Raw genomic sequence first — 23266 nt, 5'->3', positions numbered from 1 at the left:
CGACTCCCAGCATCCCTTGCTGTTGGGTTCCGCTGCCCCTGGACTTTGCAACAGTTGGAGGATTGTGCGGGTGCCATACCTGAACGTAGAGAGGAGAGTTGGTCATCCTTGGGTGAAAAGAGTCGAAAAATCCTAAGAATGCAATTATTGCAGGTGTATCTACCCGCCATGTCCCACAACCAGTATGGCCTGGAGGAGATCAGCACACATGCAGAGTCTGAGAAAGCTGAGGGGGAGGATTCACTGCTTGCCCAGAAGGCACCGAAGAAGCCGCTGGTGTTTGATAGTTACCAGAATCTAAGGAATGAGTTCCTGATGAACATGCAAAAATTCCTGAGCCACATTCAGAGGACCATCCAGCAGATTGAAGGTGAGTTGTGGCTCGGGGACAGCTTACAACTGCCATCCAAAATGAGAAGCGGCGCTACAACTCACTGGGCGCTGTGGGCCCAACGCAGTTGGACAACATCAGAGACCTCCCAGGATGCTCAATTGCTTTTTCTTTTCTTTTTTCTTTAACCCCACAGGGGAAATTAAGTTAAACATGCCGACATTAAACATTGAAGGGGACGCATCCGAACTGGCGAGTGACCAGGAAGTGGTTGAAACTTTGGAAAGCCTTGCAAATGGTTGGCTCGTGTTGATCTCTTCTGCAAACGAAGAGCTCCAGAGAAAGGTCCCTCAGGTAATTGGGCGCAAGCTGGCCTCCTAATCTGACAGTCCCATCTCCCCTAAAGGTTGGTAATTTTCAGCAATCTCTTCGTTGACGAGTCCCGAATCTCTCTATTTACGGGTCCTTGACGTGACAAGGGAGCAAAGGAAAAGTTAGGACAATCCTGAATTTGTCTCGATGCCGAGGACATCCTTTTGATCCATTCTTTCAATGGGTAGATAACGTCTGTCCTAGGGGTGGCCCCTACGACTTGCGGACTTCAAATCCCAGAATTCCTGAGACAGCCCAGCTCCTCTAATGACGAAGGTTCGGACCCTTCTTCAGAACAGAGCCTTGGTGGAGCAGTGGGCTAATGCCTCCTTAAGTAACACCAACTGCCTGCAATTAGTGCAGGTTCGGGTCCCACCAGGCTCAAGGTTGACTCAGCCTTCCATCCTTCCGAGGTAGGTAAAATGAGGACCCAGATTGTTGGGGGCAATTAAGCTGACTTTGTAATAATGCCACTTGGGGGTGTGTGTGAAAGCCCTAACAAGCAGGCATATACATAGAATGAAGGCTACTGCTAAGCTTGTAAGCCGCCCTGAGTCTTCGGAGAAGGGCGGGATATAAATGGAAATAAAATAAAATAAAAAATAAAAATCTGGCCTTCCTTTCTTCCTCCCTCTCGTCCACAGGGGAACGGACCGCTGGCGGAGATTGACCTCTGGCGGGAGAGGAACGCGACCCTGAGCGCCCTGACGGAGCAGGTGAAGCTGCCTGTAGTCAAGAAGGTCCTACACGTGCTTGAAATTGCCAACACGGGAATTGTGGACAACTTACAGGTGGTCATCAACGAACTCTCCAAGCATCACGTGGAAGCGGTGGACAATGTGAGGTTTCTTTCCACCCTGGAGCGACATCTGAAGGTACGTATGGGTCAGCTGGTGGGGTTAGATGGGCGGGATGCCTCTTCCCTAAATGGTCCTCCCTGGTCAGTGAGCGTCATCTGCGGTTGGTTCCAACTAGCCACAGTTTCTCTACCAGCAAGCATCTAGGTGGCTTCTACAAATTACTCACCTTACATTTTTTAAGAATTAGTTCTCACGTGACGGTATATGCTACAGAACCTCCGGTGTTCTCATGCGAGACCTTGGCAAGAAGGTTACCCAAATCTCAAGAGGATTGTTTGTTAAAATAATGAAGAAAAATCCTGATTTGATGCCACGCGATTACCTATCTAGAGCGTTTAATCTGAAAAGTTTGGCAAGTCACCAATGTTTGGAGCTTCTAGGTGACCCCCGCTGAGCCATAGCCTTCTTTTCCTTTCCCCCGGGGCAGAATTTAACCCACGGCACTGGGTTCAACGTGGTCTTGGACACCATCCCTTCGCTGATGAACGCTTTGCGGATGGTCTGGATTATTTCGCGCCATTACAACAAGGACGAGCGGATGATCCCTCTCATGGAACGGATCGCCTGGGAGATTTCAGCCAGGGTCTGCAAAGTCGTGGACCTGCGGACTTTGTTCAAGTATGGGACAGATCCTTATCCTTATCCTTTGTTCCCAAGACAAGACTCTGATTGCCCAGAGTCCTGGTGTGGATGTAATGCAAGCAGTCCTTGACAGTCGGGACCGGAATTTTAATTGCTCAGCAAAGCATTTGTTAATTGACTCCTCCCCAATTTTAGGGTAAATCACTGCAGTTGCTAAGTGAATCGTAGGGTGATTAAGTCGATCTGGCTTCTCCCATTGACTTTGTTTGTCAGACACTGTCTGGAAAGCTGACAAATGGGGACCATGGGATGCTGCAATGATCATAAATCCATGCCAATTGTCAAGTGCCCGAATTTAGGTCACCTGATCATGAGGATTTTAAGATAGTCATAAGTTTGAGGATTGGCAATGTCACTTTTTTCAATGCTGTCGTAACGTCAAACGGTTGCTAAAGGAATGGCTGTAAATCAAGGACTAGCTGCACTTATAAACAATAAGCATTTGTCAGGTCATTTTGCTCTTGATAAGTCCTGCGGTTTGGGCTTGGTCTCAAAAGCTGTACAGCAATTATTTTAAAATCTGGTTTTGGGGGATTCTACAGATCAGCCCCAGAAAAGCCTACTTCCTCGTGATCCACGGTCTCTTATTTTTTAAAATCCTTCCAACCCACTTCTGCCTTAATCATGTTTTAACCCTAGTTACATCCACTCTGAAGCTGTCCGTACTAGACCTTCCTAACCCCGAGATTGGTGTTTTTTTTAATCTACGGTGAAACATTTTAGGTTCATAACATTAAAGCCAACCAGGATATAAGATTATCTTCTCTTTTCTGCACCAAATACGTTTCCCCCCCCCCCCCCCGTCTTTGTTCTTTGACGGACTCCAGAGAAGACAGGCAGCTGGCAAAAACCAAGATGATAGAAGCTAAGCGAACTCTTGAAATTTGGAAGGAATCGTATTTTGACATCCGGGCCAAAATTGAAGCATCAGGAAGAGATGCTCGATGGGAATTTGATCGGAAGCGGCTGTTTGAAAAGACGGACTACATGGCTTTCATCTGTCAGGACCTCTATAACGTGTTGCAGGTAACAGTAGGAATTGTGAACTTCAACTCCCAGAATTCCAGAGCCACTATAGCCACAAGTCCTAAAAGGGCCACGGTTCCCCACCCACCCCCGATATAACCCAACAGGTCATGGAGGAATTTTACAACATCTTTGGGCCTGAACTGAAAGCTGTCACGGGAGACCCCAAGCGCATCGACGAAGTCTTATACCGGGTAGATGGCCTGGTCAGCCCCATGGAAGTTCTGACCTTTGACCCATTCAACCTCAAAAGTGTCAACCAGTGGAAGGCGGTGATGGATGAGTTCAAGCTGGAAGTTCTGGTGAGTAGCAGAAGCATGATTGTTATTATCTCTTCCTCCTCCTCCTCCTCCTCCTCCTCCTCCTCCTCCTGCGTGTTCTTCCCTCTTTATTTACCTTATTTGTGTTCCTTTTAACTTACCCTCCTTGGCTTTCAGGACATTGAGAAAGAAGCCAAGAACTTCATCGATGAGTCCTTCAAGACACTTCGCTCGGCAGAAGCAGCCTTCGACATGCTTTTGAACTTCAAGCACATCCGTTCCCGGGAAGCCATCAACAAACAGATGATGATGAAATTCAACGATATCCTGGCGCAATATTGCAAGGAGGTAACTCAGGCGGTCCTGAAAGTCTCCGGGGCTGTCTTCTCCCTGAGTTCGTCTCCCCCACTTGGGGTTGTGGCAGCTGAGTTGGCCCAGGGCCGTCGGAGCCCAACAGTAAATGCTGACGGTGTGGCTGTTTTCTTTTGCTCCTCACTCACAGCTTGAGATTGTGAACGGCATTTTTGTCAACAACCTCGCCCGCCCTCCTTTGTGCAAGAACCACCCTCCGATGGCCGGCGCCATTTACTGGGCCCGCTCTCTCTTCTACCGTATCAAGCACACCATTATTCGGTTCCAGGAAGTGGTGGAGCTGCTGGCTAGCGAACGCGGAAAGGAGGTGAAATGGAATTCTCTTGCTGCCGGTAGTCCTCGACTTAAAACGATCGCCATTTGGGGACCAGAATTTCCCTCGCTGGCTCAGGGATTCTGGGAGTTGAAGTCCACAAGTCATAACAGGGCCCAAATTTCCCCACCAGAATTGGGGGACCGGCATTTCCGTTGCTAAATAAGGCAGCTGTTCGGTGAGGGTGCCCAATTTTACGACTTTTTTTTAAAACCGTGATTGTTAAGCGAATCACTGCCGTGGTCATGTGAATCACTGCAGTCGTTAAGCGAATCCAGCTTCTCCCCCCCCCTTGATTTTACACGTCAGAAGCCGGCTGGGGAAGTCGCAAAGGGCGATCACGTGACCCCAGGATGCTGCCACCGTCGTAAAAACACGGCAGTTGCCAGGCGCACAGATTCCGACCGTGTGATCGTGGGGTTTCTGCAACGAGGACCAGCCACAAGTCACATTTTGCAGTGCCACTGTAACTTTGCATGGTCACTAAACAAAGAAGTCAAGGACCACCTGCAGTTATAAATAATAAGTATTTGTAACACCCCCGGTTGTTTTGTCCTTGAGTAGATGGATAACTCCTAAGTTTGGAGCTGGCCTTGAAAGTGGAGCAATTTTTAAAAATCTGTTTCTTTGGGAATCAAAGAGCGGGCTGTAGATTTTTCATGCTGGGCACCTGCAGCCTCTCCATCCCCATTTTGGGAGAGCCTAGGACAGCCTTTCCCGTGCCCGGAGATTGGTGGGAAAGGGCAAAACCCATTCAAGGCCTGGCTTATTCTTGTCTGTTTCAGGTGAAGCAAAAGTACCTTGAAGTGGCCAAGAGGATGAAAGAATACGAAGATGTGAAGTACGACCAGTGGAGAAACACTACTGAAGAAAGGCTTCCCATATTGCTGAAAAAAACTCTCCTCGCCCGGGTTCATCCAGTTGGGGTGGTCATCCAGTCAAGCCCAGATGCTCCAGAACCGGTGAGCATCCTTCTTAACCAGAGATCAACTCTCTTTGCATGCGTCGGAAAGCAGCGGCCTCGGTCAGATTTCCAGCTGAACAGCGGGATCTGGCCAGCTTGGGCTGAGATACGAAAGCTAAGTAGGGCCCAGCTAGTTGAAGACTTGTCTGGGAGACCCCAAGGACCTCTTAAGGCTGTAGGCAAGTCAGCCTGGTCGAACAAACATCCCAGCTGAAGTGATACAGGCAGTCCTCACCTTATGACCACAGGGGAGACCAGAATTTTGGTTGCTAAGCCAGGTGGTTGTTAAGTAAGAGATACCCAATTTTACAAGCCTTTTTTTTGGGCCATGGTTGCTAAGTGAATCAGTGCAGTTTTTAAAAGTGATTCTTGTGGTTGCTAAGTGAATCGGCTTCCCTCGTTGACTTTGCTTGTCGAAAGCCAGCTGGGAAAGTCAGAAGTGACAATCCCACCATCCCAGGATGCTTCGACTATCATAAATACATCCCAGTTGGCAAAGTGCCTGAACTTTAATCATATCACTCTGGAGATGCTCTGACACTCATAAGTCCAAGGCACCGTTGTAAGTCCCATTTTTCCCCGGTGTCTTTGTAACTTAGAACGGTCAGCTGTAAGTCGAGGACTGCCTGTAAATTGTTTGCTAATTGTTGATGGGTATCCGTGACGTCGCCACGAATCATCTCCGTTTTAAACGTGATTTTAAATTTAAAGATGACTTTAATCTTGGGTGCTCTAACACCGGAGGCTTTGAAGAAGAGACCGGACAGCCACTTGTCTCAAATGGCGAAGGGAGGGTCTCCGGTTTGAGCCAGGGGTCTGGACTAGAAGACCTCCAAGGTCCCTCCTGGGTGTCATTTCAACCGCCCAGCCTCTTGACTCCCGCGACGGCCGGTCTTCTCCCTGCCAGAGCCTGCGTTCGGACGAGGGGGAAACCGCCACCGGTGAGAAGACGACACGTTTCGTGGTCAACTTTTCGCCCATGCTAAGGGAGATCATCAACGAAACAAAATATATGGAGCACCTGGGGTTCCCCGTGCCTGAAATCGCAAGGAATGTGGCTTTGCAGGAAGACAAATTTTTGCGGTAAGGATGAAGGGCCAGGGAGGGGAGTGTGTGGGGCGGGGAGACTCGGCCTCACTACTGGTCTGGTCTGGTCTGTCCTTCTCTGAAAACCATTTTCAGGGGTGCAGATACCAAAAAACACACAAATAGGCTTGTTCACCTTCTCTGAGCCTCAAGTAGGCCTGTTCTGCTTCAGCTCTTTGTTTAGGAAAACGATTGGGAAAATCACGATCCTCTTACTTAGCACAAGCTCCGGGGGCAAGCAGAAAGGACTACAGATAATCCTCAACTTACACCCGTTCGTTTAGTGACCATTCAAGGTTACAATGGCACACCTAGGACCGTTTTTCACACTTACGGCCTCAGTCACGTCCCCATGGTCACGTCATCCAAATTCGGACGCCTGGCCATTGACTTGTATTTATGATGGTTGCCCTCTCCCAGGGATGACCTGATCCCTTCTGCCACCTTCCGACAAGCAAAGTCAGTGGGGAGGCCAGATTCACTTAACAACCGTTGTTGCTAACTTAACGACGGCAGTGGTTCCCTTACTAACGGTGGCAAAAAAACCCCACAACAACAGCGTAAAATGGGGCAAAATTCACAACCGTCTCGCTTAGCAACGGAACCGCCGGGCCCCCTCGTGGTTGAAAGTTGGGGTACTACCTGTAGTTTTCTAGGAGGGCTTTTCTAGCCGAAAAAGGTCTCCGGAATCGCCCAGTTCGCAGGACTAAATTCTTTGGTGTTTCCTTCGGTCTCTCAGATACACGGATGGCATCAAGCAGATGCTGGATCACTACCACGAATTAATGGGAACCTTGAATGAGGCCGAGGCCCAACTTCTGGAAGAACACACCCAGGACCTCTGGCGGGTTTTCCGATCGGGTTACAAAAGACTCAACTGGAACTCTTTAGGTAAATTTTGTCCTCTGGTAAACACAGTGTAAGGGTTAGGGTCTGCGGTTCAGATATACCAAAATTTAACCTTCTGGTCTTGAACTTGGTAGAATTTAATGGCTGGCTATCTCGGCTACTGTTGTGAGTTTGTGTCTTTTTTTTTCATTCACGTGAAATGTCCCAAGAGAATCTCTTCCTCCTTATTCAGCCATGCTGGTATCATATGGTGTCTTTTGGTTCCCTGTCGTATTTTTTTTTAAACTTGGTCCTTCATTGTCCCATTTTTCAAGGTTTCCCAGGCACCTTGAACTGTTTTTCTTCATTTCCTGTCCTTCCTTGTCTCTCTCTCTCAGATGATTGAAGCCAACTCTCTTAAAATCTGAAATACTAAGCTGCTTAAGCAGGGGTTGGACTGGAAAACCTCCAAAAGTCCCTTCTGATTCTTTTGTACGGTTACTGTTACTTACCACACTCAGGCAGCCGTACGCCACACACGGTGCGCCCATACAGGGCGTTGAGTCTGATCAAAGGACTTTCCTTCCCAGGAATTGGGGACTACATTACACGGTGCACCCAGGCCATTGGGAAGTTCGAATCCCTCATCCATCAGATTCACAAGAACGCTGAAGACATCAATAACAAACTTTTATTAATCGAATCAGCCAACCTGTTCAAAAGCCCTCCTTCAAAAGGAGATGGGCAACTCCCAGGTACGTGGCCAACTCTTTGTTCTGCTCATTTTGGGAGCCGGATGAAGCCCTATAATACCAGGAGGTCAAACTTCCGTCTGAATCCAGATAAGGTACCTGCCCCCACCCCCCAAATGAAGCCATTCCTCACAAATTATTTTTTAACACCCTCATGAGGCATTAAGACCTCACCTTTCATTGGGTCTCCTCTCACCTGCACAGGTGTGAAGGATTACTTTGAGTTTGTCAAGCGGGAGCGAGCCAGGGACATGGAGCACTTGGTTCGCAAGTACACCTCGGTGGGGCCCCTGCTAACCAAAATGGAAGGCCTCGTGGTGAACACCAACACGGGGAAAGCCACGCGGCTCATACCGTATTACGCCTACTGGGAAAAAAAGGTTTACCAAAGCCTAATCAATTTGGTTCTGAAGTAAGTCTGCACATCTGGCTTGTTTCTCTTCCGTCTCCGGTCATTTCTGCCGGAGCAGAGCGCTGACTGGGTCTGGTTTCTCTTTCTCAAGGAATTTGCAGTCCTTCAACGCCGCCGTGGTAGGGAGCACCCCCATCTTCCAAGCAGAGACCATTTTGTCCGCTCCCGAGATCATCCTCCAGCCAAATATGGGGGAAATTGAGAAGATGAGCGTCCATTGCATTCGAGACTGTGTGGAAACCACCAAGGTGAGAGGCCCTTGCTCTCTTCCGGAGGGGCTCATCGGATGCTTTTGTGCAGCCCCCTCCCCTCTGGAGGCTGGTTCTGTAACGGTTTCAAAAATCAAGAAGGATACGGAGACTGGGCCTCCTGCTGAAAAGAAGGAGCTGAGTAGTAGTTACGTAGGTGTAGTGGGCACAGGGAATGGCCTTGAAGGACAGGAGGCAGACCTGCCACCCAAGCAAAGGTTGGATAAGAGGTGTTTGAGCCTCATGCAAGAAAGTATCACGAGAAAGCAGACAAGACCTTCCCTAGTTCTCGTGGAGCTAAAGATACGCAGAGGAGGAAGTGCATTCAGACTTGTAAAGGGCAAGATTCGTCGCTCAGGGTTGAAATGAGGGATCTTTGTTGCGCTCTGGTTTTCTTGCAGACGTCTCCTGACCCAACTAGATAACATCATCAGTGCTAGCTAGGTAATGAAACATCTGCAAAACAAACAAACAACCAAGCTCAGAGAGCACTATGGATCTCTTAACGTTCAACTTGCAAAGAGGCTGTTACAATAAAAGTAGTCCTGACCTATACGGCATGGTTTTCTTACTGCGGTCCACCTTGTTAGGCTGACAGCAGGGCTGGGAAGGGAAAGAGAGTAAAATATTGATTCTGTCAACAGGAGTTGCCCTTGAAACAGAGTCACTAGAATTCCTTCCTCACGGCTTTCTAACTTTTCTTCAGTAAATTGTTATGCAGAGGTCTTGGATTCTTCTCGGCTTCCAGTTCTGCCTACCAGCTGAAGCCTGAAGCAGTGCTTCAAGACTAGGTCCAATTTAAAGGCTTACCTGTCCTCCTCTTTTCAGCTGGACTCTCAGTTTCTACCTGCCCCTGGTTTTTGTTTTTTTTCTCCGAAACTGGCAGATCTGCTAGCACTCAGTGACGTGAGAACTAAACCTCTCCCCTGCCTGCAAAACTGAGCTGAGCTTAGCCTGAGACTCTTTTTTTATTTTCCTTGCAGCTTTTTGTTCGCTGGTTGCACGGCTCTTGCATTGAGTGCCCACCCCAGCAAACAGGGGACGACGAACCGGTCATCTTCAGCTTTTTCAGCGACATCTCCCAGAACCCAACCATCATTGAACAGGCCATCCTGATCACGCAAAACATGCACAAGCTCCTGGCTTCTCTCACCAAATATCTGAACCGTTGGAAGCGGTATCGGCCCCTGTGGAAGCTGGACAAGGCCATCGTCATGGAGAAGTTTGCGGCCAAGAAGCCGCCCTGCGTGGTTTTTGATGAGAAGCTGCAGTTCTACATGAAGGTGGCCCAGGAAGTCATGCAACAGCCCATGGTCAAAGAGGAGCAATGCATCCGCCTCTTGCTGGCCCCGTTGGCCTTCACCGTCCAGGAGAACGCCAGAAGTTGGGTCAATTCCCTCGGGAAGCTACTCAACGAGTCAGCCAAAGAGATGCTGTACAGTCTTCAAGAAAACATTGAGGTAGGTTTCTCCAGCTGGGGATGCTCCCCTTGGCTCTACCATGCTTGGAGAAGGCAGAGGAGCCTGAGTTCAAGGTCTAGGCAAGTTCAAGCTCCATCCGTGGTGACTTTAAGACCTGTGGACTTCAATTTCCAGAATTCCCCAGCTAGCGCGGGCTGGCTGGGGAATTCTGGGAGTTGAAGTCCAGAAGTCTTAACATTGCCGAGGTTGGACACCTCTGTTCCAGGTGCTAACTAGTGTTGGCACCAACTGGTCCAAAGTGATTTTCAAGGCACGTTAGACATCCTTCTATAAATAATGTCTTCCGCTCCATTGTCTTGAAGACCAACCCTTTAATTCCTCGCCAACAGTCACTGAGCTGAAAACATGCTGATGGAATCTGGACAGTAGTTTCGGCCCAAAGGGTTCTTTGCAATGCTTGAGTGAACTAATGAGTAAATGACTATGCTTTCCAGAGATTGTCGCACAATCTGAAAACGACCCCGAGTACCTTGGAAGATCTCAAATTTGTCCTGGGCACGATAGCTGAGATCAAACAGATATCTCTAGAAGTGGAACTCAAGTATTTGGACATTCAGGAGAGATACCGTACCCTGGCCATGTACAACATTGCCGTAAGTGTCTTTGTATGGTGCCAAAGATGCTGAGATACCTAGCAGAGTAAGGTCCTGTGTGGATGAAAAATTGGTGGGGTTGGCTGGCCTTAGGACCTGGCTAGCTCCTTTTAAGGGTCGCTCTCCAGAGAGTCCACAGCCCTAAAATCCACACATTTTCCCTAAAGAACTTAAATCTCCGAATCTTCTAAAGAAACCTCCTCATTCCTCCTCTCCAGATAGCAGAAGAAGAACGGAACCTGGTGGATAAGATAAAACTGATGTGGGAAACTCTGTACGCTGACGCGGCAGGAGTTGATCACTGCCTGGGCAGCATCAAGAAGACTTTTACTGAGGTATGGCGGTTGTCACATTCTGAGATTAAGGGAGGACAAGAGTTTAGAAGCTGGGATGACCTTCTAACTGGGATTATGTCTCCTAGATCACGAGGGAGCAGATTGGAAATTACAGCAAGGAGATTGATGACTTCTACCAACGGTTTGTTACTGAGGGGCCAGGTTCTGTTGGTGAAAACCTTGACAGAGGTAAGGAATAACCTGCTGCTTCTGACATCAGACGGCTGGAAAGCAGGGCAGAAACACCAAGTTAGATCAAAGGTCTTGGATTTTGAGGTTCTCGTTTGGGAGAACACAACCACCACCTTCATCCTTGACCTTGATGCTTCTTCCTATCACAGGTCTCATTTGTCCAATGTTCTGTAATTCTGGTCATATTTCCTTCCGGTTCTATGGAACCTGGTGGCACGGTAGCTGCAGAAGATGCTGTAGGCACGGGCTTTAGGAGATATGAGAACCATGGTTGTTAAAAACAGGGTCATTTTTACTTCTTGAAAAGATCTTCATTTTTATCAACCGAAGAAGATGTTTCGTTGGGTCAGAAGCTTCTGCCAGTTCGATTCTATTTATATTCTCTATATTAATGACTTATAACTGCCTATCTTTATTTTCTGGTGTTTTGCGCCCCTTCAAATTCTTCCTGAGTTTTCCCATCCTTCACTCGGTTCTGAATTATTATTTTTTTATCCCCTGCAGGGTTAGAACTGATGGTGGTTTTTGAAAAAGAACTGGAGAAACACGAGAGGAATCGTCAAGAGTTGGCCAACGCTGAAAAGCTCTTTGACCTGCCCATTACAATGTATCCTGACATGATGAAAATCCAAAAAGAAATGAAAGGCCTCAGACAGATCTACGAAATATATAAACTGCAGCAGGTAGATGCTTTTAGACAACTGGTCAAACTCTTAAATGAGAGTCGCAGACCCCAGGCTATGTGTGGTCAACCAGAATTCAAGTTTTGTGTGTTCCTCGCCCACACCTCGTTTTGAACGAGCCTCCGTGCTGTTTATTCAGATGAACGAGAAGATAATAGCTATTTAGCACGTGGTCTCGAAGAATCTTTATTTGGGGGGCCATGGGGGCCTTGATCTGACAATCTTCTCTCTGATCTCTTGGCCAATTTGAAGATGTTCTTAACCAGAATTTTCCTGGTTCTAGGCTGCCAAAGAGGAATGGTCCCAGACCCTCTGGGTGAATCTCAATGTCCAGGTGTTACAGGAAGGAATTGAAGCCTATCTCAAAACCCTTCGCAAGTTGCCAAAACAAGTCCGTAGCATGCCGGTGGCCTATCACCTGGAAATGAAGATGAAAGCTTTCAAGGAGTCCATTCCTCTGCTGCTGGATTTGAAGAATGAGGCTTTGAGAGAAAGGTTTGGCTTCCCTTCATCCCCGGCATTGTTCATAACTGAAGGTTTCGTTAAACCTGGACGTTTGAAGTCGCATACAACTTGGGAAGCATGGCCAGGGTTAAAATACATATAATCAGACGGAGTTTCTCCTCCCATCTTCTCTCTTAAAAACCAAACAAACTTTTCTTTAAAACCTCCAGCCAGAGCTTCATTTGACTGGTTGATCGGTCTTACGTTCAGGGAATTTCTCCTGAATTCCAGGTTGTATCTCTCCTTGATCAGCTTCCATCCATCACTTCTTGTCCTGCCCTCAGGTGCTTTGGAGAATAGCTTGACTCCCTCTTCTTTGGGGCAGCCCCTCAGATAGTGGAAGACTGCTACCCTGTCGCCCCTGGTCCTTCTTTTCATTAAACTAGAGATAGCGAATCCCTGCAACTGCTCTTCATATGTTTTCGCCCCCCCAATCCCCGAAAACCCAAATCACTTGGTCCCTTGAATCCACCCGTGACCTGTGTTGACTTCTCGTCTCCTTTCAGACACTGGAAGGAACTCATGAACAGGACGGGCACCAGTTTCGACATGGCCACCGAAACCTTCACCTTGGAGAACATGTTTGCCATGGAACTGCACAAATATTCCGATGTGATCAACGAGATTGTGGGGTCTGCCGTCAAAGAGCTGAGCATCGAGAAGGTACGGTGGCCTTCTCCCCCACCTCCCTGTGTGCGTTTCGGTCCTCTCCAGTAGCGACCAGCAAGGTCTCTTTTTTTTGCTCTCCCAGGGAGTGAAGGAGATCATCGAAACTTGGGAGAACATGAAGTTTACTGTGCAACGGTACTTCAAAGGGACTCAGGAACGGGGGTTCATTTTGGGATCCGTCGATGAGATCATTCAGATCCTGGACGACAATGCCGTCAACCTTCAGAGTATTTCTGGAAGCAGATTTGTGGCCCCTTTTTTGGGAACTGTCCATAACTGGGAGAAGACCCTCTCTTTGATTGGCGAAGTGATCGAGGTAGGGAGGCTGGTTCTCCAGGTGGCCCTCTTGGAGGTCAGGCTACATTTTGCTAGCCTCCCTGCTCTTGGTGAACGCGGCGTTTCGTCTCTCTAGATCTGGATGATCGTTCAGCGAAAATGGATGTACCTGGAAAGCATCTTCATCGGCGGAGACATCCGATCCCAGCTGCCTGAGGAAGCCAAAAAATTTGACAATATAGATAGGATCTTCAAAAGGGCAAGTGGCTAAGCTGGGCATTGATGGGGATACCGGGTAAGAGGGAACAATGTGTGCTGGGTCTCGGAATGAGAAAGTCCTCCTGGACGACTATTTAAGCATTGAACGGGCTTCCTCGGTAATGTAGGTCTCGAGTCAAGATATTGATGGAAGCCTAGAAAGATCTAAATGGCTCCAGGCCTGAGCTGTAGGACCCTCTGAGCAGACTGAGAAGGTTGAGATGGTCACCAAAAAAGGCCCTCAAGAAATACCTTGTAGATCCAAGAATATGTTGGCACACCGTTGCTCCAGAGCCCAAAAGAAGCTCTCAAATGCATGTCTGAAGCTTAAATGGCCCCAAACACTACATGAGCCTTTCATATGTTTCATTGAAGATTCTCCCCCTCTGAAATTTATTTGCTGCCCATCTTGTATCCAACAATTCTAGGCTGTTCCGCTAGGCACAGGAGTCAAGCTGGAGATAAACTCTACAACTAGCCTCTTAATACCTTATCCTAAGGCTCTGAGGTGGTGGTGTTACATTTGGGGGTTTGTTTATATCATTTCAATACAGTCTTTTGGCTTGTATTTCATGGAAAACTTCTGCAAACTCTCACCATCCTAAATGCTTGGATTTTCTTTTTTTTATAGCATAACTTGGTTTTTTTTGTTCTGCTCTGGCCAACTTTTAAGGGAAGAGGCGTGTATCATTAGCGTTCACAGGATTCATCCTTGGTAGTTTTCAGCCTCTTCCTCCCCCTCCTCCTGATCTCTGCAGATCATGGGAGAAACGGTCAAAGATCCAGTGATCAAGAGATGCTGTGAAGCTCACAACCGCCTTACCGACCTCCAGAACATCAGCGATGGACTGGAGAAGTGCCAGAAGAGTTTGAACGATTACCTGGATTCCAAGAGGAACGCTTTCCCACGTTTCTTCTTCATCTCAGATGATGAACTGCTCAGCATCCTGGGAAGCAGCGACCCCTTATGTGTTCAGGAGCATATGATCAAGGTAGGGGATGGTGGGGAAATCCCCAGGACGATTAAATTCACCTCCTGCCTTTCCGGCCACCACTGGTGGCTTAATTCATCTGTTCGATCCCTCCTGCCTTGTTCCAGATGTACGACAACATAGCCGCCCTGAAGTTTCACGAGGACGACAGCGGGATGAAGATTGCCACCGCCATGATTTCCGCAGAAGGTGAAGTGATGGAGTTCCGGAAAGCCATTCCGGCGGAAGGCAGAGTTGAGAATTGGATGACGGCGGTGCTGTCCGAAATGCGGAGGACCAACCGGCTGATCACCAAAGAAGCCATCTTTCGGTATTGCGAAGACCGAAGCAGGTGAGGGAGAGGGTGCTTCTCCAGGGCCACCAATATGGCTGGTCCTCCTGGCAGTCCAAAGATGAGGCTCTTCCCTATGCTCCCTCCACCTCAGTTGAGATCTGTGTGATTGAAATTGGAAACAAAGAGAATAGAGGACCTTTCGTCAGCCTTTTTGGTAGAACGTGGACGCCGTGCGTGAGATTTAAGTCCCGCCTTTTTCTCTGGAGAGCTGAGTGATTGGCTTGAACCAGATCTCTCCAAGCCAGCTGGGAAGCATGGGAGGTTGTCATCCCAGCATCCCATGCCATCATATCTAGAGGGCATCCAGCTAAGAAGAAGTTGGTTAGCATCAAACTAGATCAGGAGTCTCCAAACTTAGCAACTTTAAGACTTGTGGACTTCAATTCCCAGAATTCCTCAGTTGGCCAAGTGTGGAGACCCCTGAATTAAGAGATATTTGGCTCAATCCTGTTGCTCCAGAAGCAATCGAGTTCTTGAAGAAACATTGTTCTCTTACTATTATTTTAGAAGTACTCCTTAACGCCTGCATTTTCACAGCTCCAAACAAAGCCAAATAACCGGGATCCAGCTATCTCCGGAGACGTTTTCTGTTATCTTTATCTCTGCCATCCTTGCAAATCTGGCTTTTCCGCAGGATTGATTGGATGCTGATGTATCAGGGCATGATGGTGCTGGCAGCCAACCAGGTGTGGTGGACCTGGGAGGTCGAAGACGTTTTCCGGAAGGTCAAGAAAGGGGAGAAGCAAGCCATGAAGATCTATGCCAAGAAAATGCACCAGCAGATCGACTCGCTGGTGACACGGATCACCAAGCCGCTAAGCAAAAACGACAGGAAGAAATACAACAGTGTTCTCATCATTGACGTCCACGCGAGGGATATCGTTGATAACTTTGTACGAGACAGGTAAATCCGCCCCTTGGAGCAATCCAGAGTAGTTCAGAATCAACCACATGTCTGTGGACATGAATGGCATGTTTGCATATGTATTCCTTGACTTATGACCATTTGGTCAGCGACTGTTCCAAGTTGCCACGGCGCTGAGAGAATGGTAGTTACCACCTGTCCTTGGACTTCCGGCCGTCCCAAAACCTTTGTAACCACGTGGTTGTGATGTGGGTACTTGGTAACCTGTTTGCACTTACACCGGCGGCCAAGCAATCATGTGATTGCCCTTTGCAATCACCAGAGAGTCAGTGGGGAAGATGGTAGGAAAGGTTGCAAGTCGCTGGCGTAAGTCTCCACCCGCCCATGCAACCTGCCCCAGCCCCTCTGCACTTGCATTGTGCCACCCCTGCACCCCTTCCCCGACCCTCCCATACCCCCCTTTGCACCCTCTTCCTCCCTCCCCCACCCAGGAGCAATCACTTACTTGCCGCGGGCCTGGGGCTTGGATCTTCCAGCCGGCTTCCCCACTGACTTTGCCCATGGGAAGCCAGCAAGAATTTGCCTCACCTAATGCAACAGTAACTGAGACTGCAGGGATTGCTGTCACAAAGCAATGGGATCGTGCTTATGGCCGAGATTCTGGCTCCAATTATTGACGTAAGTCGAGGACTATCTGTAATCCTACTTACAAGGTAACAAGAATGAATTTCGGAGCGCCTCTTGACTTTTCCTTGTTCTGGAAGGGGTCTCTGATCACGTTCAAACCCTCTCTCGTCAGCATTATAGAAGCCCGTGAATTTGAGTGGGAAAGCCAGCTGCGATTTTACTGGGACCGAGAGCCTGACGAACTCAACGTACGGCAGTGCACTGGGACCTTTTCATACGGCTACGAATACATGGGCTTAAACGGGCGTCTGGTCATCACCCCACTCACAGACCGGATATACTTGACGCTCACACAGGTAAACCAGCGAAGAGCTTTTCCATTGGCTTCTGACTCCGAAATGCTTTTTAAAAAAAAAAAGAAAAAAAGAAAAAAAAAGTAGATCTTGAATTTGGAGAATCTAAACAAGCAGAATACATTTGCTGTTCTTTGCTCTTCTTCTTCTTCTTCTTCTTCTTCTTCTTCTTCTTCTTCTTCTTCTTCTTCTTCTTCTTCCTCTTCCTCTTCCTCTTCTTCTCCTTATTTACCGTTCTGATCGGTACGGCGTCTCACGAATTGAGTTTGGTTAAAAATGAAAACCAGCCCAATACTCAAAACCATAGGAAACCAGAAAGAACCTCGCTTGACAGGAGGGAAACAATTGTCGTTAAAAACGGCGATACACATCCGGTGGGCGCCCTACCAACTTGTCCCGGAGGTTGGGAGAAAAGCCAGTGTTTAAGGCTTGCAAAGTTGGGGGCGATCTGAATCTTTGTGAGGGCAGGAGCAACAACCCAACAATGAATCAGTAATTGCTTCCTGGATCAGGAGCCAAGTAATATTGAGAAACAATCGGTATCCATCACCCTAGCATTTTTTTTTTGTTTTTTTAAACTTCTTTCCCTCCAAAGGCCTTGTCCATGTACCTGGGCGGGGCTCCGGCTGGACCGGCAGGCACCGGGAAGACCGAGACGACGAAGGATCTCGCGAAAGCGTTGGGCTTGCTTTGCGTGGTCACCAACTGTGGAGAAGGCATGGACTTCAAGGTCAGAAGTTCCCCTTCTTCTCCATCTTCTCCACTGTGGCCGCGAGAATTCCGTCTGCTGGCCCGCCTGAAATCAAGAGTGCAACCATCCCACCCCTCTCAACCCAGAGGGTGCTTTTCCAAAAGACACCTGGACTCTCTTTTCTCTTGCCTTGAAGACATTTCACCTCTCGCCCAAGAGGCTTCTTCAGTTCAGTTCTGTCCGAAGAATCCTGAATTCCCCACCGTTCGGTTAGAACCGAAGACCTTTCTTAGACGAGAAGCGAAACGTTTTTGAGAAAAAAAGAAACAGCCCAGTTGCTCTTTTTGCAAAAGCACCTTTGGGGCAATGCTGAGAGTCTCCGTGCGCATCTCTTCTCAAGCCCCTTGCCCTCTTCCGTAGGCCGTGGGTAAAATCTTCTCTGGCCTCGCCCAGTGTGGAGCCTGGGGTTGCTTTGATGAATTCAACCGGATCGACGCTTCCGTCCTCTCGGTCATCTCCTCCCAGATTCAGACCATCCGAAACGCCCTCATGAACCAGCTGAAAACGTTCCAGGTAAAAGAGGAAAATGAAAACAAAAAAACAAATCTCCCGCGTGAATTCTGGCTCCCTAACGCCCACCCAGGTCCGGGGCCTTTGGGACCCCGGGCTGAGGTTTAACCTTTCAGTTTGAAGGGCAAGAAATCGCTCTGGATCCTCGGATGGGCATTTTCATCACCATGAACCCTGGCTACGCCGGCCGAACGGAGCTTCCTGAATCCGTAAAGGCCTTGTTCAGGCCGGTGGTGGTCATCGTCCCCGACCTGCAGCAAATCTGTGAGATCATGCTGTTCTCCGAGGGATTCCTCCTGGCAAAGGTGGGTCATGGGGTCATTGCAACGGGCCGGGTCTTCGCCTGGAGGATCTGAATCAACGCAAAAAGTACAGGCGGCCCTCGAGGTACGACCACCTCCAAACCCCAAAATTCCTGTGGCTAAGGGAAGACATTGGCTGAGTGAGTTTTGCCCCGTTTTTCTTTTTTTTTTTTATTGAAAAGTTTTAAGGTACAATTTTCCTTTAAAAAGGATTTTTAAAGGGGGGGATTTTTAAAGGAAAATTTTGCCCCGTTTTTCAACTCTTTCTCGCCACAATTGTGAAGCGAGGCACTGCAGTTGTTAACAACGCGGTTGTTAAGTGAATCTGGCTTCCCCTTTGACTTGGCCGGTCGGAAGGTCGCAAAAGGGGATCGCATGACCCCCAGGGACAGCGCAGCCGTCATAAATATGAATCAGTTGCCAAGCGTCTCAATTTTGCTCCGGTGACCATGAAGATGCTGCAATGCAACGGTTGTAAGGGTGAAAAACGGTCACGAGTCACATTATTCAGTGCCGTTGTTAATTTGGAATGGTCACTAGATGAACTGTTGTGATATGCATATATATATGTATGTGTGTGTGTTTGTGTATAATATGTGAACAATACGATATAGGAGATAAAATATTAAATATATATGATATGTGAACAATACGATATAGGAAATAAAATATTAAATTAAGGTAAACGTCCAATAGGTCCTAGCCAAGAAGATGACTGTGCTCTACAAGTTGGCAAGAGAACAGCTTTCTAAACAGCATCACTACGATTTTGGCCTTCGGGCTCTGAAGTCTGTCCTGGTCATGGCCGGTGAGCTGAAAAGAGGATCTTCAGATCTCCCTGAGGTAAACTTATTTCCGGTCTTTGACAGGTGGAACAACCGAGAGATTTGTGACACCTTGAAAACCAGCAGTGTGAGCTTTTGGTCCTCCGTATCACGTGCACAGATTTGGATCCAGGGAGCAGAACAGCTTGCCCAGAGCGGCATTTCTTGCCTGTCTGAACATATGGAGAGAAAAGACTTACCGTAAAAATCACCCAGAAATTAGATCCCAAGCCACCCTGACCAATGGCTTTGAAACAGGACCAGAACGCTACTTTAACCTAACCTTCGTGATATTTCAAGTGCTTTCCTTACTCCAGCAAAGTTGACCTCCATCTCCGTCATCCTCTTTATTCACCAAGACCAAATCCTAGTCCTTGGCTAGGATTCCTTTAGTTCTACAAATTAATTAAGTGTCAATCGGTATAATTAAATGGCCTTTCAAGAAGCATGCTGATTTCATTAAGTTTTAACCCCAGTGGTAATCTTGAGATGAATTTTGCTAATTGGGAATGCTGTGGGAGGCCTCGCTTTTTGGCGGGGTCCATTTAATGGGGAGGGTCTATTCGAGGAAGTCAACTTTGCTGACCAACATTTTTAATATTTCTTTGGGGTTCAATATCCCCTCTAGGACGTGGTCCTCATGAGAGCCCTCAGAGATATGAACCTGCCCAAATTTGTCTTTGAAGATGTTCCTCTTTTCCTTGGCTTGATCTCTGATCTCTTTCCTGGATTGGATTGTCCCCGAGTCCGCTATCCCAAATTCAACGATGCGGTGGAGCAGGTGCTGGCTGAAGAAGGCTACATGGTTCTACCTATTCAGGTACTGAATGAAAGTCATAAAACTCAAAATATAGACAAATCCTTTGGCTTCCATGAAGTTTGTCTGGAAAACCTCATCGAGCCATAATGTAGTTGTCTGAAACTGGGAAGATGGCCATTTAGATTAGGGGTCTCCAACTTTGGCAAGTATAAGACTTGTGGACTTCAACTCCCAGAATTCCTCAGCCAGTTGGGAGTTGAAATCCATAAGTCTTACAGTTGCCAAGGTTGGGGACCCCTGATTTAAATGATCAATGAATGTCAATTCCATGAAGTGAGGTTTATAACTCCAGTCAAGATGACCGCCATTGGGTTTTTTCCCCCCTCCCTCAGGTGGACAAAGTGGTCCAAATGTATGAAACAATGCTAACACGACATACCACAATGGTGGTAGGGCCAACCGGAGGAGGCAAGTCTGTGGTCATCAACACCTTGTGTCATGCTCAGACAAAGTAAGCACAACTCAATCAGTGTGGTGGAATGTGGTCTGGATTGCCAGGTGGGAGGGGCTGAGAGTAAGAGGCAACTCAGTATAGTCTGTGTGAGAGAAAGGGGGTGAAGACAGCTCCTTCCTGATAGTTCCCAGAGTATACAGTATGTTTTATGGTGCAAGTAACCTGCTTGAGTTGGGCAAGATAAAGGAAGCTGCTTAGAAGAGTCTCAACGTACCTTTGTTGGTTTTTGGAGCCTGACAATCAGGGATGGTGATTGCTCTTTCTTCAGCCATTGCTCCATTGTTTCCTGGAGCCAATGTGAGTGGGGTCGTAGTGAATTTAGCCGTACCTACAAAGTCATGGAAAATCTGTTTCTGAGTTACAGTAATCCAGAAGTTCAGAAATATCGCCGAATGTCAGCTGCATTATCAATAGCAGGGTGATTTCTTGGTCTTCATCCCTGTGAATTTTGTGGAGGCCTTTGTTAGCCACTGTGGGAAATGGAGCGCTGTATTAGCATGAGCTTTGTTCTGAGTTGGCACCTCTGACAGGATTACACATCCGAGCCTGTCTGGTAGTCCCCGCCGGAATGTTATTGATCCAGTTCTGCTGTTCGTAATCAGATTAGGCCTGCTGACCAAGCTACATATCCTGAACCCCAAAGCCATGAGCGTGATTGAGTTGTACGGCATCCTAGATCCCACCACACGAGACTGGACCGACGGAGTTTTGTCCAACATCTTCAGGGAAATCAACAAACCCACTGACAAAAAAGAGAGACGGTAAAGGCTGGGATCCTAGATTCATGGTTTTGTTTTTGTTTTTTCCAGCTGGGAAATCTTTGGATTCCTTGACCATTCCTTCCAATTTTTTTTTCCCAATCTGGCCGCACAGATACATATTATTTGATGGCGACGTAGATGCTCTCTGGGTGGAAAACATGAATTCTGTGATGGACGATAACAAGCTGTTGACTCTGGCGAACGGGGAGCGGATCCGCCTTCAAGCCCATTGTGCCCTTTTGTTTGAGGTAAGACTTGTCCCCGGAAGCCAGTGATTTTGAGCTTCCTCCTTTCTTTGGGAGGAACCCACCCACTTCCAACCCTGCCTCCTTCAACCCAACAGGACGCTCCTGTAGCAACCACCAGTTACAAGCTTCTTGTAACCTTCTTTATACGTAGGTTGGAGACCTACAATATGCTTCACCAGCCACCGTGTCACGTTGCGGGATGGTCTTTGTAGACCCAAAGAATTTGAGATACAGACCTTATTGGGACAAATGGACAAAAGAAAGGAGCAAGGTAAATAACAACTATCGGTGGAACTGGAACTTCTTCTGAAGACCGCGACTGATGATGGATTCTTCCGTGTGTCTCGACAAGCATAAGTGAAGCCAGTTGAGAAATGTGTGCATGGGTCGTACAGTATGATAGCTCTTGCATCTCATAAGATTCCAGGTCAAGCTTTGGTTCATTCCAAGAATTGTGGCCTTTTGTGATGTTCTCCCAAATCAGTGCTCAAGGTGATGTTCCCAAGAGGAGAAAGAAGAATTGGGAGGACCCGTTCTTCTAATTTAGAACAACTTTTTTTTTCCCCAGCAAGAGAAACAACTGTTGGACAGACTCTTTGACAAATATGTGCCTTTCTTGATCGAAATGATTGTCGAAGGGATTGTGGATGGCCGGCAAGGAGAAAAATTGAAGATGATTGTCCCACAGACGGATCTGAACATGGTAAAAAAAATATATCTGATTTTTGTTTCCATTAAAGGAGAAAAACATTGAGTCTGTGATCAGTTCTCAATCCAGGCTGTGTTTTATTTCTTCTTGTTTTCCCATTACTTTAATAACGTTGCACTTAACAAACACAAAAACGGACAATTTGTGTTCATTGTCCTCTGGCTATTTTACTAACGAGCAGAATTTGGCCATAAGAGTGAGAAGAATTTGCAGCTGGCCCCGTCTAGAATCCTGCAAGATTGGGACACGTGAGAAATACTAATCTACAATTCTTTATTTGTGAATAAACGAGGCTCTTTTGGACCTCTTTTCAAGCTTTCCTCCCTATTTCTGCTTTAGCTTCAGAATTCCAGAGGTGGGAAGAAAGATCTTGGATCGTCCATCATTCAGCTACAGGAGTATAGGGGGGGGATTTAGCTCCTTCCCTGGGTGATCGCACCACTTTCCATGTGAAGTTGAAAAGGGTTTAGTAGGATGTTTGGGCCCTCCTATTTTCTCATTTACTGCTAATGAAGTGATTCACACCTCCCTTCTCTCGCATCCTTCTTTAGACCCAGGAAAAGGACTGGGTATGCTTTTAATGGCCAGCCGACCGCGGCTATTTTCAGCTGTGGTGTTCCATCCCACAGGTGACTCAGCTGAGCATGATGCTAGATGCTCTGATCGAGGCAGAAATGGAGGACCCCGAAGTGCTTGAATGCTACTTCCTGGAAGCCCTTTATTGCTCTCTAGGAGCGTGTCTCCTGGAAGCGGGACGGGGCAAATTTGATGACTTCATTAAACGCATCTCTTCCATGTCAACCGTCAACGACGAGATGACTTTAGCAAAACCAGGAGAGTTGCCAGGTTGGTCACGGTTGGTCTGAGATGTCAGAAGAAGGCCTGTCCTTCTTCCCAGTTGCAGTGAGGGAAGCTGAGGGAACCTCAGCCCTGTTTCCCAGTCGCTCCAGAAGACCATCTCAAGATGTTTTCCTTCCACCGCCATCATTCTCAGATGTCCCAATTGCTCTCTCTCCCACAGGGCAGCTCCCCACCTTGTACGATTTCCACTTTGAGGGGCGTACAAAAAGGTGGGTGCCGTGGAGCAGCCTGGTTCCTCAGTACCACCACTCTCCTGAAGTGAGATTTATCGACATCCTAGGTAAGGGTGAATTAAACTCAGCACCGTTGGGTTAGGAGACGCACCAGTTAACGAGTCAAAGCTCGAGCGTTACAATTGAATGACTGCTTGCCAAAGTAATATATTTTCAGGCATTCTT

The 23266-nt window shown here is 47.7% G+C and overlaps 1 protein-coding gene across 1 annotated transcript in view; it reads left to right on the top strand.

The window, feature by feature from the left end:
- The window catches only part of DNAH10 (dynein axonemal heavy chain 10), a 49322-nt gene that overhangs the window by 1376 nt on the left and 24680 nt on the right, over positions 1-23266 (top strand). The window contains exons 4-42 of the mRNA XM_081339166.1: positions 154-370; positions 528-685; positions 1348-1578; positions 1991-2181; positions 3033-3231; positions 3339-3533; positions 3669-3839; positions 3994-4170; positions 4962-5138; positions 6048-6223; positions 6966-7117; positions 7645-7809; positions 8011-8218; positions 8310-8466; positions 9450-9926; positions 10382-10544; positions 10763-10875; positions 10962-11064; positions 11572-11750; positions 12034-12245; positions 12761-12917; positions 13006-13239; positions 13336-13458; positions 14216-14449; positions 14557-14780; positions 15418-15687; positions 16448-16631; positions 17224-17358; positions 17740-17892; positions 18006-18194; positions 18888-19034; positions 19644-19835; positions 20168-20286; positions 20892-21050; positions 21163-21298; positions 21450-21569; positions 21867-22001; positions 22637-22853; positions 23029-23148. Coding sequence (XP_081195292.1) covers positions 154-370; positions 528-685; positions 1348-1578; positions 1991-2181; positions 3033-3231; positions 3339-3533; positions 3669-3839; positions 3994-4170; positions 4962-5138; positions 6048-6223; positions 6966-7117; positions 7645-7809; positions 8011-8218; positions 8310-8466; positions 9450-9926; positions 10382-10544; positions 10763-10875; positions 10962-11064; positions 11572-11750; positions 12034-12245; positions 12761-12917; positions 13006-13239; positions 13336-13458; positions 14216-14449; positions 14557-14780; positions 15418-15687; positions 16448-16631; positions 17224-17358; positions 17740-17892; positions 18006-18194; positions 18888-19034; positions 19644-19835; positions 20168-20286; positions 20892-21050; positions 21163-21298; positions 21450-21569; positions 21867-22001; positions 22637-22853; positions 23029-23148 — 7069 coding nt within the window. The remainder of the gene's footprint in view (positions 1-153; positions 371-527; positions 686-1347; positions 1579-1990; positions 2182-3032; positions 3232-3338; positions 3534-3668; positions 3840-3993; positions 4171-4961; positions 5139-6047; positions 6224-6965; positions 7118-7644; positions 7810-8010; positions 8219-8309; positions 8467-9449; positions 9927-10381; positions 10545-10762; positions 10876-10961; positions 11065-11571; positions 11751-12033; positions 12246-12760; positions 12918-13005; positions 13240-13335; positions 13459-14215; positions 14450-14556; positions 14781-15417; positions 15688-16447; positions 16632-17223; positions 17359-17739; positions 17893-18005; positions 18195-18887; positions 19035-19643; positions 19836-20167; positions 20287-20891; positions 21051-21162; positions 21299-21449; positions 21570-21866; positions 22002-22636; positions 22854-23028; positions 23149-23266) is intronic.

The sequence above is a fragment of the Vipera berus genome (genome assembly GCF_964194415.1).
Source record: "Vipera berus genome assembly, chromosome: 14".
NCBI classification, from domain to species: domain Eukaryota; kingdom Metazoa; phylum Chordata; class Lepidosauria; order Squamata; family Viperidae; genus Vipera; species Vipera berus.
Note: the sequence above shows the minus strand (reverse complement) of the source record. Positions and strands in the feature narration are given on the sequence as shown.